At 36.0% G+C, this 14,999-nt stretch overlaps 1 protein-coding gene across 4 annotated transcripts; it reads right to left on the bottom strand.

Annotated features, from left to right (window-relative positions):
* Window positions 1-2,104: 2,104 nt before the first annotated feature.
* ighd (immunoglobulin heavy constant delta) lies at window positions 2,105-14,405 on the bottom strand. Of its 4 annotated transcripts, none has more exons than XM_057344938.1 (13): window positions 14,282-14,405; window positions 11,689-11,982; window positions 7,515-7,814; window positions 7,099-7,392; window positions 6,721-7,020; window positions 6,300-6,587; window positions 5,502-5,801; window positions 5,124-5,423; window positions 4,703-4,990; window positions 4,228-4,554; window positions 3,832-4,149; window positions 2,618-2,902; window positions 2,105-2,422 (listed from the first exon to the last, which is right to left on the bottom strand). In XM_057344938.1, the coding sequence occupies exons 2-13, from the start codon at window positions 11,900-11,902 to the stop codon at window positions 2,259-2,261; spliced, it is 3,378 nt and encodes a 1,125-aa protein (XP_057200921.1). In that variant the 5' UTR covers window positions 11,903-11,982; window positions 14,282-14,405; the 3' UTR covers window positions 2,105-2,258. The 4 variants fall into 4 exon arrangements, with proteins under 4 accessions (XP_057200921.1, XP_057200922.1, XP_057200920.1 ...); XM_057344939.1 differs by lacking the exon at window positions 14,282-14,405 and adding an exon at window positions 13,911-13,989; XM_057344937.1 differs by lacking the exon at window positions 14,282-14,405 and adding an exon at window positions 13,658-13,837.
* Window positions 14,406-14,999: the final 594 nt, after the last annotated feature.

A 14,999-nucleotide genomic window follows, 5' to 3' on the forward strand; every position in this document is an offset into this window, starting at 1 on the left:
CAGATTTCTAACTCATGAAAAAGGCCAACAATGTAAGTGTGTTTAGAGAGGATGACACTGTTGAATTAGCTTGAGGAAAAAGTACACTCCAGATGCAATTTTGACCATGAGTCATGTTGTTGTAAACCAAGAAACTTGCCCTATTTGCTGTAAAAACTTAAGAGATGGCTCTGATGTGGTTGAGGGTCATCAGAAGGGAGCTGATGGAATAAACGATGCAAGTGTACAAAGAGGCGACGACGTACACAACCAGGTAATTGAGACATCTGTCCACCAGCAAATGTCCACGAAAAGCTCTTTGCACTGACTTTCCAGTCATCATGTGCTGGACGGCATTTGATCCATAGACAACTTCCATAATGTTCCTGAGTCCTGTGTCTTCCATCAGTGTGCCTATTGCACCAAGTAGGTTCATAAAAGTATGAAAACCTCCAAGCATTAAGACTATGCTTTTAAGGGGACTACTCTGTGGTGCATCCATGATCATCTCTGCTGCTTTCCAGTGATTGAGCATTGTGTTTGATAGCCAGGTCACAAACAAAATCCAAGGTGGACAAAATACACGTTTTGTCTCCAGAGTATAGGTCAATCACTGGAAAGCAGCAGAGATGATCATGGATGCACCACAGAATAGTCCCCTTAAAAGCATAGTCTTAATGCTTGGAGGTTTTCATACTTTTATGAACCTACTTGGTGCAATAGGCACACTGATGGAAGGCATCATTAGGCACCATTTGCTGGTGGACAGATGCACAACTGCCTGACGAACACAACAGTGCAGTTGAAGGGCATATGGACTACCATGCATGCCTGCTTGTGGACCATGTCAAGTTGGGAATTGTGAGAATCACTATAATCAACCTCTATGGGAGGAAGAGTGTGACGACTAATGGTAAATCTAGTGAAGGTCACAGTTCAAAAAAGTATAAAAAATAAACCAGAATAAGAGGAAACAACTGAAGAAAATAGAAAAAGTTATGTATAAATAAGAATAGTATTAAAAAATATATAAAAAACATAAGGCAAAAAAAGCATTATAAAAAATATATGAAAAAATAAAACACAAAAAAATAAAAGGGGTTAGCGGAACTGAGCCTTCACGTGGCAGCCCTGTTTTGACCAATTTTACAGTACCACACAGTTCTAATGAATTTATTCTTTATTGGAATCAAAAGAATGGTTATGAACCACAGAAATCACCAACACTAGGCAAAACGATATGAGAAAGGAGAAATATGCAATTACTTAAGGGAAATTTTACTTATTTTTCGCATAAATATGCTTGTAACCAATTGCTTTAATATATAGTTGTACTTGTAATCACTTATCTATCATGCAAATATGCCAATGAGAATATTACACGGCCAAAACATGTATCAGGCACCAGTATTCCTGGTCTAGGAGGAATACAAAGGAGTAATGGTAATTTTAAGGACCTGACGGCCACCATTTTGAAAATGGGGCCTTTCTTGGAGTCAAACTTTGGTAAACTTTTAGTATGTTTTTAAGTACATCTGATACTACTGTAAACCACAGAGAAACCTTTTGTTAGAATTTTTTTGGGGTCAAGTCATATTTGCAGCTGACTACTATAAAAATATGTCCACCAAAGCGTTTTTGGAAAGCTAAAATAATACCTGGTGCTCTTCTGAAAACGACCAGCTGGTGGCGCTTGGGAACGCGTATCTGATGCGTTGGTTGCTGTGATTTGGAACATCCGCACCAGTTAGCCTATTTGTAGTATCTTATTTTGAAGAATATTACAGAATATTTAAATGCAGTAACCATTAATATTAACTTCTCCATTGTTGTGTATGATGGTCCAATGGTCAATGTAGTGTTTGTCCGCTTCTTCTCCACTGTGATTGGACGGCTGTGTAAAAAAGGACAGTGACGAGCTCTGCGTTTTACCCAAAGTTAAAAATGATCGTTTATCTCAAAACGACTCCAATCCTGTTTTTAATCAAGTATGCGTGGGATCAAACTGTTACAGTGCACATTCTTCCAAGAAACTATTTTATAAACCATGCAGTCATCAGTACACTTACTTTGATTTGATATAGGCCTACTTGGACTTGAACAAACACTCAGATCATTTTAATATGGTACAGTTTTATTTGACAACCAGAATTTGATCATTTTAACATTTAAGTCATTATATATTTTTTGCAAAGCTTAAAACACACTCATCATCATTTTAATCAAAATAGTAGCCTAATCAAATTAAGAAAAAAATGACACAAAAATGACACTCTCGCTCATGTCGTCTTCACTTTGACCAGAGTGACTGTGCAACCATAGAAGAGAGATAAGAGGAAAAGAACGAGGAAGGAACAGGCCATTTTCCACGCTTCCTCGAGAGACTCGTGTGCAATAGATTCGGCTTTGTTTTCATTCATAAAAATAGCCTCTTCAAATATTTCTGTAAAGAACAGAGAAAAGAATGTTTCCATTTCAGATAAAAATAAGGAAAAAGACCTTGTCATTAATAAGCATAAATTCTTTGTCATTTTGCAGTGCATTACCAGACTGTAACCATACCACAGTTCAATTGTAATTGTAATTCAGGACTTCCGCAAGTTTGTTTGGTTTTTAAAACGCAGCAGAGTTTCATTACCTGGCTTGGAGATGTTAAGCAAGAGGATACCAGTAATATGAGTAACACTGCATGAGTACACCTCTCCAGGTGCCCACTCTGTAGGTAGTAAATGCAGGTGACTTCGGATGCTAAACTTTCCATCGGGACCTTCTGCAGGGCTGGTGACCTTTTGGTGAGACAGCTCAGTCAAGCCCAGCAGCCAGGTGATGTTGATGGCAGATGGGCTAAAACCAAATGCCAGACACACCAGCTCATTTGAACCCTGCAGCAGCCTTGCAGTAGGAGCAGAGTGGGTCAATGAAGCTGAAGCACAATAAAAAAATAGACGTCATTTAGGGCAAGAGAAGAGGGATTTTGTAATGTTCCAACAAGACATATATTTAAATGGTACATGTGTAATGACATATTTGGGTTGCTAAATTACTAAAAGGGATAGTTCACCCAAAAAATGAAAATTCTCATGTCATTCTATAGCAGTGAATTATTTTGTGTTACACAGAACAAAGAGTCATGTACAGGTTTTGAACAGCATAAGGGTGAATAAATGATGAGAGAATTTTAACTATCCCTTTAAATTCTATAAAGAGGTATTATATAAACATTATTGTTGATAGGACAAATAGTTTGGTGGTGAGATCACACCCTCCGATAAAAAAACCTCTAGGGATAATTCTACAATTAAATGTCACTGTATCTGTGTACAATTTAGACATATGCGACCCTGGACAACAAAACCAGTCTTATGGGTCAATTTTTCGAAATTGAGATTTGTGCATAATCCGAAAGCTGAATAAAATAAACTTTCTATAGATATATGAGTTGTTAGAATAGGACAATATCTGGCTGAGATACAACCGTTTAAAACTCTGGAATCTGAGAGCGCAAAAAAATCAAAATATTGAGAAAATTGCCTTTGAAGTTGTTAATCAGGGGCACTGTGGCAGACCACCCACTCACAAAAATAAAGTTTTTATATATTTAAGGTAGGAAATTTACTAAATATCTTCATGGAACATGATCTTTACTTAATATCCTAATGATTTTTGGCATAAAAGAAAAATCGATAATTTTGACCCACACAATGTATTTTTGTCTTTTACTAAAAATGTTCCCGTGCTACTTAAGACTGGTTTCGTGATCCAGGGTCACATATTTGTTAATTATAGAATAAAGTACTTTTAATATAATATGCAACTTAAAATCCTATTTTAAGTTTTTATAATGACACCCACCATACAAGTTCTCCAAAGTATCCATAATTGGATTTTGAGATGACTCGTGAGAAACAATACAAGAGTATATCTCCTCCTTCCACTGTGACGCAGGTAGTATTAAGGTGCTATATATTGAATAACCCTCTGCTCCAATATGAGAAACCACAGGACTGTTAGTATAGCGAGACGCATCCAGTTGCACCTTGTTCAGTTGCCAATGCACTGAGATTTCAGATGGGAAGAAGCCAGTGATCATGCAAAGAAGACTGATATTTTGAGATCCAGAGAGATCACTGTCAGAGGGTTTGAAGATCCTCACTGTAGGCCGTTTGGGGTCTGTCGACATGAAACAAAATGTAATACCTAAAAACATTTTGCAGGTTTGAGGAAGAAAATGAGCAGGACTGAGCTCACCTCTGGTTTTTGAGATGTGCTTCTTCTGTGTGTCTCCAGAGCAGAAATGTTTAACTTCACAGGTGAATACACTATACGCATGCCATGTGCTGACAGGAACCTTCAAAATACTTTGGACGCTTTGAGTCCCATTGGCATGATCTTGAGGATGTTGGATGTAATGATGTGAATTGGAATTGCGTCCGTCCGTTTTCCATTGGACGGTGAAGTCCTTGACACGGTGACCAATAACCAAGCAGGTCAAGATAACGTCAGTCCCGGATCTCACATCACTGAGGGAGGGACCCAGCAAGTAGACATCTGCCAGCTGACTGCTACATTCATTCACTGATGAGGACATGAGTTTAAAAGTTATATATAATTGCTTGAGAAACAGGGAACACACAAGGTTGCCAAAAAGAACATGATTGTCACCATAGTCACCTAAATTCAAAAGTTTATTTTGATAGAAAATTTGTTACTGATGCATTTTTACCTGCACAGATACTGATGTTTTTATGAATAGTTTTGGCAATTAGCTGATCTGTGATTTTACATGTAAATGTCACTCCTTGAGTCCACTCTTGTTGTGACACCAATATCTCGCTGTACACTTTAACACGCCCATTTTCCCCAACTGTGACAACTGGGCCAGTTTTCTCTTCAAATTTTGGAAGCCATGTGATCTTTGGGTTAAATCCTGTCCCAGAACACACTAGCTTCTCAGGATTTGAACTAGATCCACTCACACTGGGAACAACTGAGAGCGCTACCGTAGGATCATCTGGAAAACATATGTCAAATGTTTTATGAGCAAGCAAAACTATTAGATCATAATTTTGAAAAGCACACGTATGTACATTATTAATTTAAATGGCTAATATAGTACTGATGAAAATCTGATGTTCATTTCCTACCGAAAATATTTCCAGTAGGATTTGATGTCCAACTTTTGGAAAGACTGCGAACTGTACAGGTAAAGGTTTTGTCTTTTTTGTGGTGCTCCTTGGGTATTGTGAAGTCTGTGGTCAGGGACTGAATGTTTTCAGATCGGGTCACATCCACACAGTTGATCTCTGAGATATCAGCACCATTGGCCTGTAAGGTGATGCACACCTCAATAGAGGGAAGATCTCGTACAACACACTCCAACACAGCACTTTCTGATTTTCTGAAAGGCCTCCTGATCACCACAACAGGATTTTTCAGGATATTTTCTGAGGAGCAAAAATAAGTTTTACCACATTTTTTACCCACATAAATACGCACAGATCATCTCGTATAATACAGCTTACCAGCCTCAATTGCAGCTTTCTCTTCTTGGACACATGGATGTTTTCCCTTACAAACAAGGGTCCTAAGGCTCAACCAATCTTCTTTGGTTAAAGTCAGGTTACTTACAATCTGTATTCTGCTGCTGGACAGGTCTATTTGGTTTTGTCTGGTTGCTTGTTTACTTGCACCGTTTACCAACCATGACACTTCTGTCTTGTACGGTGCTTCAACAACACAAGTAGTTGTTACTCCCCCCCCTTTCATTATGTCTCTGAGATGGGGTTTCTTCACAAGAATCAAAGGTTCCGAAAAGGTGTGTGCTGTATAAGTGAATTGAAAAAGGTTAGTTTTTCAATTGGCTAAAATCACATTTAATCCCTGATAGCACACATACATTTGGGAGACGACTATTTGATGTCTGCATTTACATCTGCAAGACATAGCCTATTTTTTTATTGTTTGCTCATCTGAGATGTCTCTTGTCAGATGTCATATAAACATCTAGAAGATGTCTGTAATGATTTAGAATGCATGTAAAACTGCCTTTTCTGAGACGTTTATCAAATGGTTTTATACAGCAGATGTTTTCCAGATCTCTAGATCTTCAGCAGACATTTTACAGACGTATCTGTGCCATCTGGGATACTATGCATGAAATAGTAACAGAAATTGTGTTTTAAATATAAAAGTAATCTCCAATTGAGAAGTATATTTATTTACTTATTTAGTCCAAAATTAATTAATGGCTACACAGGGATTACTTTACTTTTTTTATTTAAAACTATCATAACATTTTTGATCTATCTGATGCATTTTACCTGAACAAATGTTGATGTTTTTATAAACAGTTTTGGAAAAGAGCTGATCGGTGATTTTACATGTAAATGTAATTCCTTGATTCCACTCTTGTTGTGACACCAATATCTCACTGTACACTTTCACACGTCCATCTTCCCCAATTGTGACAACTGGGCCAGTTTTCGCTTCATAGTTTGGAAGCCATGTGATCTTTGGGTTAAATCCTGTCCCAGAACACACTAGCTTCTCAGGATTTGAACTAGATCCACTCACACTGGGAACAACTGAGAGCGCTACCGTAGGATCATCTGGAAAACATATGTCAAATGTTTTATGAGCAAGCAAAACCATTAGATCATAATTTTGAAAAGCACACGTATGTACATTATTAATTTAAATGGCTAATATGGTACTGATGAAAATCTGATGTTCATTTCCTACCGAAAATGTTTCCAGTAGGTTTTGATGTCCAACTTTTGGAAAGACTGCGAACTGTACAGGTAAAGGTTTTGTCTTTTTTGTGGTGCTCCTTGGGTATTGTGAAGTCTGTGGTCAGGGACTGAATGTTTTCAGATCGGGTCACATCCACACAGTTGATCTCTGAGATATCAGCACCATTGGCCTGTAAGGTGATGCACACCTCAATAGAGGGAAGATCTCGTACAACACACTCCAACACAGCACTTTCTGATTTTCTGAAAGGCCTCCTGATCACCACAACAGGATTTTTCAGGATATTTTCTGAGGAGCAAAAATAAGTTTTACCACATTTTTTACCCACATAAATACGCACAGATCATCTCGTATAATACAGCTTACCAGCCTCAATTGCAGCTTTCTCTTCTTGGACACATGGATGTTTTCCCTTACAAACAAGGGTCCTAAGGCTCAACCAATCTTCTTTGGTTAAAGTCAGGTTACTTACAATCTGTGTTCTGCTGTTGGACAGGTCTGTTTTGCTTTGTCTGGTTGCTTGTTTACTTGCACCGTTTACCAACCATGACACTTCTGTGTTGTACGGTGCTTCAACAACACAAGTAGTTGTTACTCCCCCTCCTTTCATTATGTCTCTGAGATGGGGTTTCTTTAAATGGATCGAAGGTTTGGCCAAGTCTGTAGAGGAAAACTAAAGCTTTTTCATCAGTCATAATGATGCATATTGTGAATTGCCATATTTTACACAGAAGTTCTGAGATCTGCTTAATAAATTGTTTTATTAGCTGTGCTAAACTTACCCGTGCACACATTATAGTTTTGTGTGATCTCCTCAGAATTGTGGGTGGCTTTACAAGTATACAGTGTGCCCTGATCCCGAACACTGATAGCTAACTGACTTATGAGAGTAAAGGTTTTCTCTTTCCCATCACCATTCTGAAGCTTTTTATTTGGTAAAGAAGTGCTGATGGGCTGATCATTGCGAAGCCACTGTACAGTAAGTTTGTCAGGGTAATAATTATTCACTTGGCACTCTATCAAGATTTTATCACCATCCGCTCTACTCAGCAGAGTGATACTGGGCTTAGTGACACGATTTGCTGTTGAAATAGAGATTAGACATTAAATTAAATTAAGTAATGTAAACATACAATGAGAAATGTACAAATTTTAAAATGCATCACAAAATCATACAAATATGACGTTGTCAATGTTTCGGGGGGGGGGTGATCTTTATAGTTCACAATAGCAGAAAACAAAGAAGGTGGACAGAGGGGGAAATTAGAGACATGCTTCAAAAAGCAGAGCAAATAGCAGATGGAAGCGTTAACACCCAAGTCCGAAATAAAGCTGAAAAAGCCACCAAAAGCAGAACCGAAAACCATCTGCGTCTTTGGGACATGGTTTAACACATCTGAACAGGAAGACACCGTTCCATTTACATAAAATGAACCCCCTGTTATGCAATTTACTGTATTTTCCTTTGTAAGAGTAGATGATTCAGAGTTTCAGTTCAAACTGAACAAAGCCTTGCAAGTCATTAATCTGGAAATTAAATACACATAAATTATAGTAGGTAGATATGGGTATTACATTGAGAAACAAGGGTAACATGTCAAAAACTGATGGGCTGTAATACATACACAATTAGTGCTGTAAATTGTGGTAGGAAAATCATGTAAAAAAAAAATCACTTATGATAAATGCTAATGCTGTTAAAATTTTATGTGAACAGATTAAAAAAAATGAAACAATGCAAGACTAATTAAACGGTTTACTATTTTTATTTTATTAAAGCAAAGTTAAACCACTACAATATTTACAAGAAAATAATCTGTTACATTGTTTTTCTGGGAATCAGAGGGAGTGATTCATGCACGTCCATCCTCACAAGGACCTCTTATTTCACCTGAAATTATAGTTTGACAATAAATAGTAATTATTATAGTGTAACTTCATTTACTAAAAATTCCATTACAAAATCTTAGGAAGTCAGGCAAAAATGTCTCCCAAGAGCTGAATGATATAATAAAATTATAAAATTAAATGCCCATGCCCTTTATAACTGCAAACGCTCAACATATCCTAAACTAAACACATTAAAATATATATACCTTAACAAAAGTAGCACCAATGCTGTAGAACAAAGTAATGAGAAAGAGGAAGACAAAAGTTATGGCAGTGTTTGCAATGCCGCTGTCATCTGTATCACCTGGTTCATACAGAGGTTGCTCTATCCACACAAGCCATGCTAAAGGGACACACAAAAATACAAAAGCAATTTAGGGCAAGGATTATTAACAGGGGCTCTGTAGTAAGACTTCAGAGGGCCCCAAGTAACTGTTTGATGTCAAACTAAGCTTTGTGTAAAAATAAAAACGTTAGTTGAACCAAACTACAATATTAAGTTATTGAGCATGTTCTTTACAAGTTAATTCAATTCTTATACCGTATCTCATGTCTGACACATAATTGAATATAATCAAACGTAAACAAAGGCGACCCTGATAACATCGAAGGTTTTGAATGTGTCTTGGCATGCCACTGATGAACATAGATGTGCACCAAGTATTAACTACAACACATAGTTTAAGCTTGTTGTCTTGATGATTTTAAAATTAAACAGCTTTGAACAAATGACAAGCATACAAGATCATATGCAAACACATTGATAATTAAGGTTTTCAATAACTCCCAAGATTTTATGCACAAATATTATTAATGTTTTCCTCATCTAAATTGTGTAAATACATTTACTTTAAAGCAATGCATTTTGAAAGGACTTATGTAATTCTTAATTCTATTCGACTACAACTAACCTTTTAATTTAACTAAATAAAATTGAATATTTGATTAATCCAAGTAGAAATTTTATTTTTAATGAGCATATATATTTATATATACTGTATATTAAGATCAAAGAAAGTGTCCTATATAATTAAAAATGCTACAAAGACTAAATATGTTGATGTTTTATATGTTGACACTTTAAGCTTGGATACACTGAGACACATTAAATGCACATGATAACATTATTAAACAGACAATATGCTTAGGTTTTTTTATTAGCTTTTTTTCTCAATTTGAAGTGCATGACAAAGTTTCAAGCAAACATTAATGACACAGACTTTTACAAGACAATATAGACATGACACTTAAAAAAAAAGAATAAACATTTAAACGTCAACATGCAGGCAGACACCACATAACATTCTAGCCCTTGCAAGCAGGCGTATTCAAACTTAGATTAAATATGCTGGGTTTTTCCGAATTATTGTTAATAGATCTTGTCAATATTTGCAAAGACTGATCAATGCTTTCATGGTACACAACACAGCTAAACACTGTACCACTTTTCCACGTAGAAGACGGAAGTGTGAGCTGACTATAGACACTAAAGTATTCATTGTTTAACATTGGCATGCTCGTGTTCTGCATGTACCCATTCCCAGGTTTCAAATGGTCATCATCAGCAAGCCAAGACACAAACACCTCTTTGGGGTAGAAGTCCTTCACATAACATGTCAGGGTCACCGTTTCATTCTGTATTTGTTCTGGGGGTGCTAATATGTAAACAGAGGGTCTCTTCACATTTCCACCTAATAATAGGAGATCACAATTAGGGTGAGAATGCCGCAAGTCAAGTTTTTCTCATTTTTCTATTTGTGCAAGCATAAATATTTAAAAATAAAAGATAAATCATTAAGGTATAAGTTGTAGTTAGTTGAAATCGCACATGACAAAGAGAGATGTTGAAATGTTGAAGTTGAAGAAAAAACATACCCTTCTCTCTGGTGTACAAAATCTCTGTGGGCTCTGCAGTTGAATCGTGTTCGATGCTACACATGAATTTTGTTCCATTGCTCCATTCTTCAAAATTTATTCTGGCCTCAAGCTCAACTATTTTCTCATATGCAAGGATTTCTTCTGATGTTGTATTGATGACTTTCCCAGATGCTTTAATTTCCATTTTTTTGAACCCTATTTCGCCTGAAGCTCTGCACTTTAGACTTCCACTTTTTTTCTGGAACATGTCCTCCCAGGAGGGAGGGATAAATTGAGCAGTAATACATGTATCTGCTGAAGATTCTGTAGAAACCAGACAGACAATACATTTAGCGGGCAAAATATTAAAGGAAACAATAATTAAAATGTTTATGGCTCTCAAATAAAACAAACCTGTGTTACTTGCTTCTTTCGTATCACTTCCAGCTTTGTGCTTGAATGTGCACGTAATTTTGGTTCCATGTTTCTTGGTCCATATGTCAGCGTTCAATTGCAAAACGCTTGTGGCGGTATAAAGAGTTACATTGGTTTTCTTCTTACCTAAACAATCATCAGCTACCCCGTCTTTTACCACCTCACCATTCTGAAGCCACTTAAATGAGTGCTTTTCAGGGGAAAACTCCTTGGCTAAGCAAATGAAAGTAGCTGTTCCATTCTCTAAATCCGCTTTTGTAGGAGTTGTTAAGAACACAGATGCACTCTTATCTGGCGGTGGGGCTGCAGGCAACATACAGGAGAAGGCAGAAAGGGCATCAAAAGCGACAGAAACAGAATGACATGCTTTATTGAGCAAGCAAACATGTACAGTAGATGAGTTTATATGCAGATCGACTGAATAGCATGTGACCTAAAATATCTGGTTTACATAAATGTTTCCTGGCATAGATTTTGTTAAACCAGTATTTCTGAAGGCATAGATGGAACTATTGGAATTACTGTGGAACATAATAATAAGGAATTATTAACTTTGATGCAGGCAAATCTGTGATAGCCTACATATTCAAACACTTTACATCTCCTTACTTGCTAAATGCAAGTATAAAATTGTCTATATAACTGTATATAAAAAACGAACAATATGACTGCAGAAACAGCAAAGTTGACAGCAACAAATAACAGATATAGCTACATTAAATGAAACTCAACTCTCATTTTAAAAAAATATGTTACATTTAGGGCGTAACTTACCTGCCGGAACAACGTCAATTTTCTTTTCACCCACAGAACATTTGTACGAGTTATTGGGATCCCAGACGCTTTTCTTCACGCGCAGGTGGCTGATTTTGGTGTTATCTCCGTCCCGTCCGACTGCTGGATACTGCACGAAATCATTCACCGGTTGCCCCTTAGGATCGGTCCATTTGAAAGAAAGTGAGTCCGCGGGGGAGACACCTCTTGCCATGCAGCCGAGAGTGAGGAAGCCATCAGAATCAGAACCGCACTGAGCCAAGGCGAAGAGAGACAGTGGCGCAGATGGTTGAGCTGCAGAGACATTCAATATTAATTGAAACACTTGCAACCTGTACAGTGTACATCTTTGAAAAAATTGCATAAGGTCTATGTTTGTTAAATCAACTCTATCTGCTACAATAATGCACCTTTTTACTTCAACATGTGAGCTTTTGCACTTTTGCACAATTAATCTCTTTTTCTTTTCTAATAGATATTTCCTTGTGTTTGCTATTTAAATAGTCTATTAATATTCCTATTAGGAGCGTTTTTATTATGCAACATGACAAATTCCCATGTAAACGGTATACTTAACAATAAAGGTGATTCTGAGAAAAGTGCAATAATATTAATGCAGAGTGAATTCCCTTACGAAAAATAATCACAAGTTTAGTAACAGTGTTTTGGCGTGTTTTAGATTTATATTACCAGTAAAGCTGTACTGTAAAGGATCAATCTACACCAATGCGCCAAAACACTGTTACTAAACTTTCATTAAAATAAAACCATGGTTGATTTTCGTGTGGGTGTTTTTACTTAAAAACAACTCAAATAATTCACATTTAATAATTGAATAATAACTTATTAATTTAACAATATTACAATATCGCAGTTTGCAACCTGATTATTTGGAACGTTTGAATAGTATTTACGGGTGTTTTTTTAAATATTTGTTATGCTGTTTTTACTGTAAAACAACTCAAATATTTTTTAATTAATAAGGCTATTCTAATTTTCTAAAAGAAAATTACAATATTAAGTATAAGTATTATATAGTTTGCATATTTGGATCGTTGAAATAATATTTACACGCTTTGCACTGCAACAAAAAGTAGCAACAAAACCGTTCAAATAAACGAGAAATCACTGCTGTTGTTAATGTAGACAGGACGCAGCCAATGTGTTAGTAAAAAAAGACTAATATTATATAGGCCAATTAATTAACAAAGTTTTAGTCCTTTAACATTTTAAATGTTTGAATCAAAGGCCTTTAAATCGGTAAGCTACAGCAGTGTTTGTGATTTTTCTTTTAAACAATCGATCATACAAAAACTTTTTTCTAATATTTTAATCAACTCGAAATATCGAAATATTACAAATAGCGCATGTAGGCATGCACTAGACACCCGATTTAATCTTGCTTTTTGCTCTTCTCCTAACACAGTCTGTACTGTTGAGATTAAGTCGCAAAAAAAGAGAATAATTATTTGCCGCATTATTGTTATTATTAGATTTAAGTGAGAATTATTGTAAAAGTATTTTCGGGTGAAATTACCATGCTATTGAAACATCTAAATAAATAGGAGCAGAAGAATGTGCACAGAATAAGCTAAATTGGCTATACCGCACAAATACAAAACCTAATTTAAATATCAAACGTTAAATATGCATTTTCACATTCAATTAAATAAAACAAAAACCTACTGTTTGTTACGGAGACTTTGGTGCCGCTCCCCCAGTAGTCGAAAACCCAGTTACACGATATGCATTTATAACACTTAATGGAGCTCAAAATTGTACGCACTGAGTATATGCTCTGTAGGAAGAGCTTGAAATGACTAATGCACTGATCCTAACTGTCATAAAGTCAAGGTCACCCGCGCATACGTTTATTTAACGTTTGAAAATTGTTCTATCGAAATTAATTTAGAAATTAATTATCATTTAGTACATTTATTTTGTAAATAATATTTAGATGTTGTCTTACCTGATGATACAGTGACCATGGTTCCTTTCCCCCAGTAGTCAAAAGCATTGTCACAATAATAATTTTACCCCAATATATTGCACAAAAACTATAGGCTTTTACGTGACAAATCACTTTCATCTAATTCCACAATGAAACGAGTCGTTGTTTTTATTTAATTCAGAATAGGTTTGTTGGAAAACAGAGATGGCTAATTTAGGTCAATTTAATAATTTTATATTAGTTGCAAAATTAGCAGATATAAAGTTCTTACCTGATGTCACAGTGACCAACGTGCCTTTTCCCCAGTAGTCAAAAGCATCGTAGTCACAGTGATACTTTTAACACGTTCAATGTACAAAATTGCAAAACATATTTGCCAGCTATTTAACATGTTCATTAATAGACCTACATATATTTTCTATTAATACTTTATAGATGAGAAAAATTCTCGCAAACAGGCAGCCTATTTTATTTGCCTAAACACATTTTTATTGGATATGTTACCTTTGTCTTTTAGTCAAAGGAATAAGTTGTCAATTAAACAGGTTCACGTTTTGTTAAGACAAAATAACATGGCTTGACATGATTTTCAAACAAAATAAAATAAAAACCAACAGGAATGGAATATTAATAACGACTTACCAGACGAAACGGTGACTTGGGTCCCTTTTCCCCAGTAGTCGAAATAGGTGTCACAGTGATAGAAGACTCTGGATTATCAATCAAAAACTCATGGACCAATTCATGTTCATCAAAAGTATAAATCTCACTCCTTCACCATACATCACTAGTTTAAATGGATATGTGGATGTGCATGATAAGCATGGATAAGATTTCCATATCGCTGCTGTCTTTCTAAAACCTCCATATTTCGTGATTTTTATTAGTCACCCTTTATGTTTGTCAATTGGTTTTGAAAACATCTAACCAATGAAAGTATTATAAAGTGCTTGTAAACTTTGACAACACAGTATTTAATCATTTAAATAGTAGTGTTTTTTCCAATTTCCTGGTAGTGAATTTGGACATCCGACAGCAACAATATGGTTGCTGTTCATGCAGTACATCCAAAACGTGACGAAACTGAAATATTCACACAGAGCCTGAAAATTATTTTATACCTACATGGCTTCTTACAAGACACCACGACTCTAGTAGCTATTGCAGTCTTAAAGTCACCATGAAATTAACCAGGAAAATGCTAAGTGTTTTACACAGTGTTGCAGTGATTATTATCAATGATTTATCCGTGCACACCATTATTTTTTCAAAATTAATTTGCACTTGTAATCTTTAATCAAAAACATCAAGCTCTTCCCCCTCTCTCGACAACGCTTCACCACATGACCTAAGCAACAAA

Source organism: Triplophysa rosa, linkage group LG11 (genome assembly GCF_024868665.1).
Source record: "Triplophysa rosa linkage group LG11, Trosa_1v2, whole genome shotgun sequence".
In the NCBI taxonomy this organism is placed as follows: Eukaryota; Metazoa; Chordata; class Actinopteri; order Cypriniformes; family Nemacheilidae; genus Triplophysa; species Triplophysa rosa.

Bases quoted from the DNA above. Each gene is read 5' to 3' on its own strand.
- ighd (XM_057344937.1), bottom strand. The intron at 4,991-5,123 runs GTAGGAAATGAA...TATGTTTTCCAG, and splicing joins TCCTACTGGAAATATTTTCG to ATGATCCTACGGTAGCGCTC. The intron at 2,903-3,831 runs GTGGGTGTCATT...ATTGTGCTTCAG, and splicing joins TACTTTGGAGAACTTGTATG to CTTCATTGACCCACTCTGCT.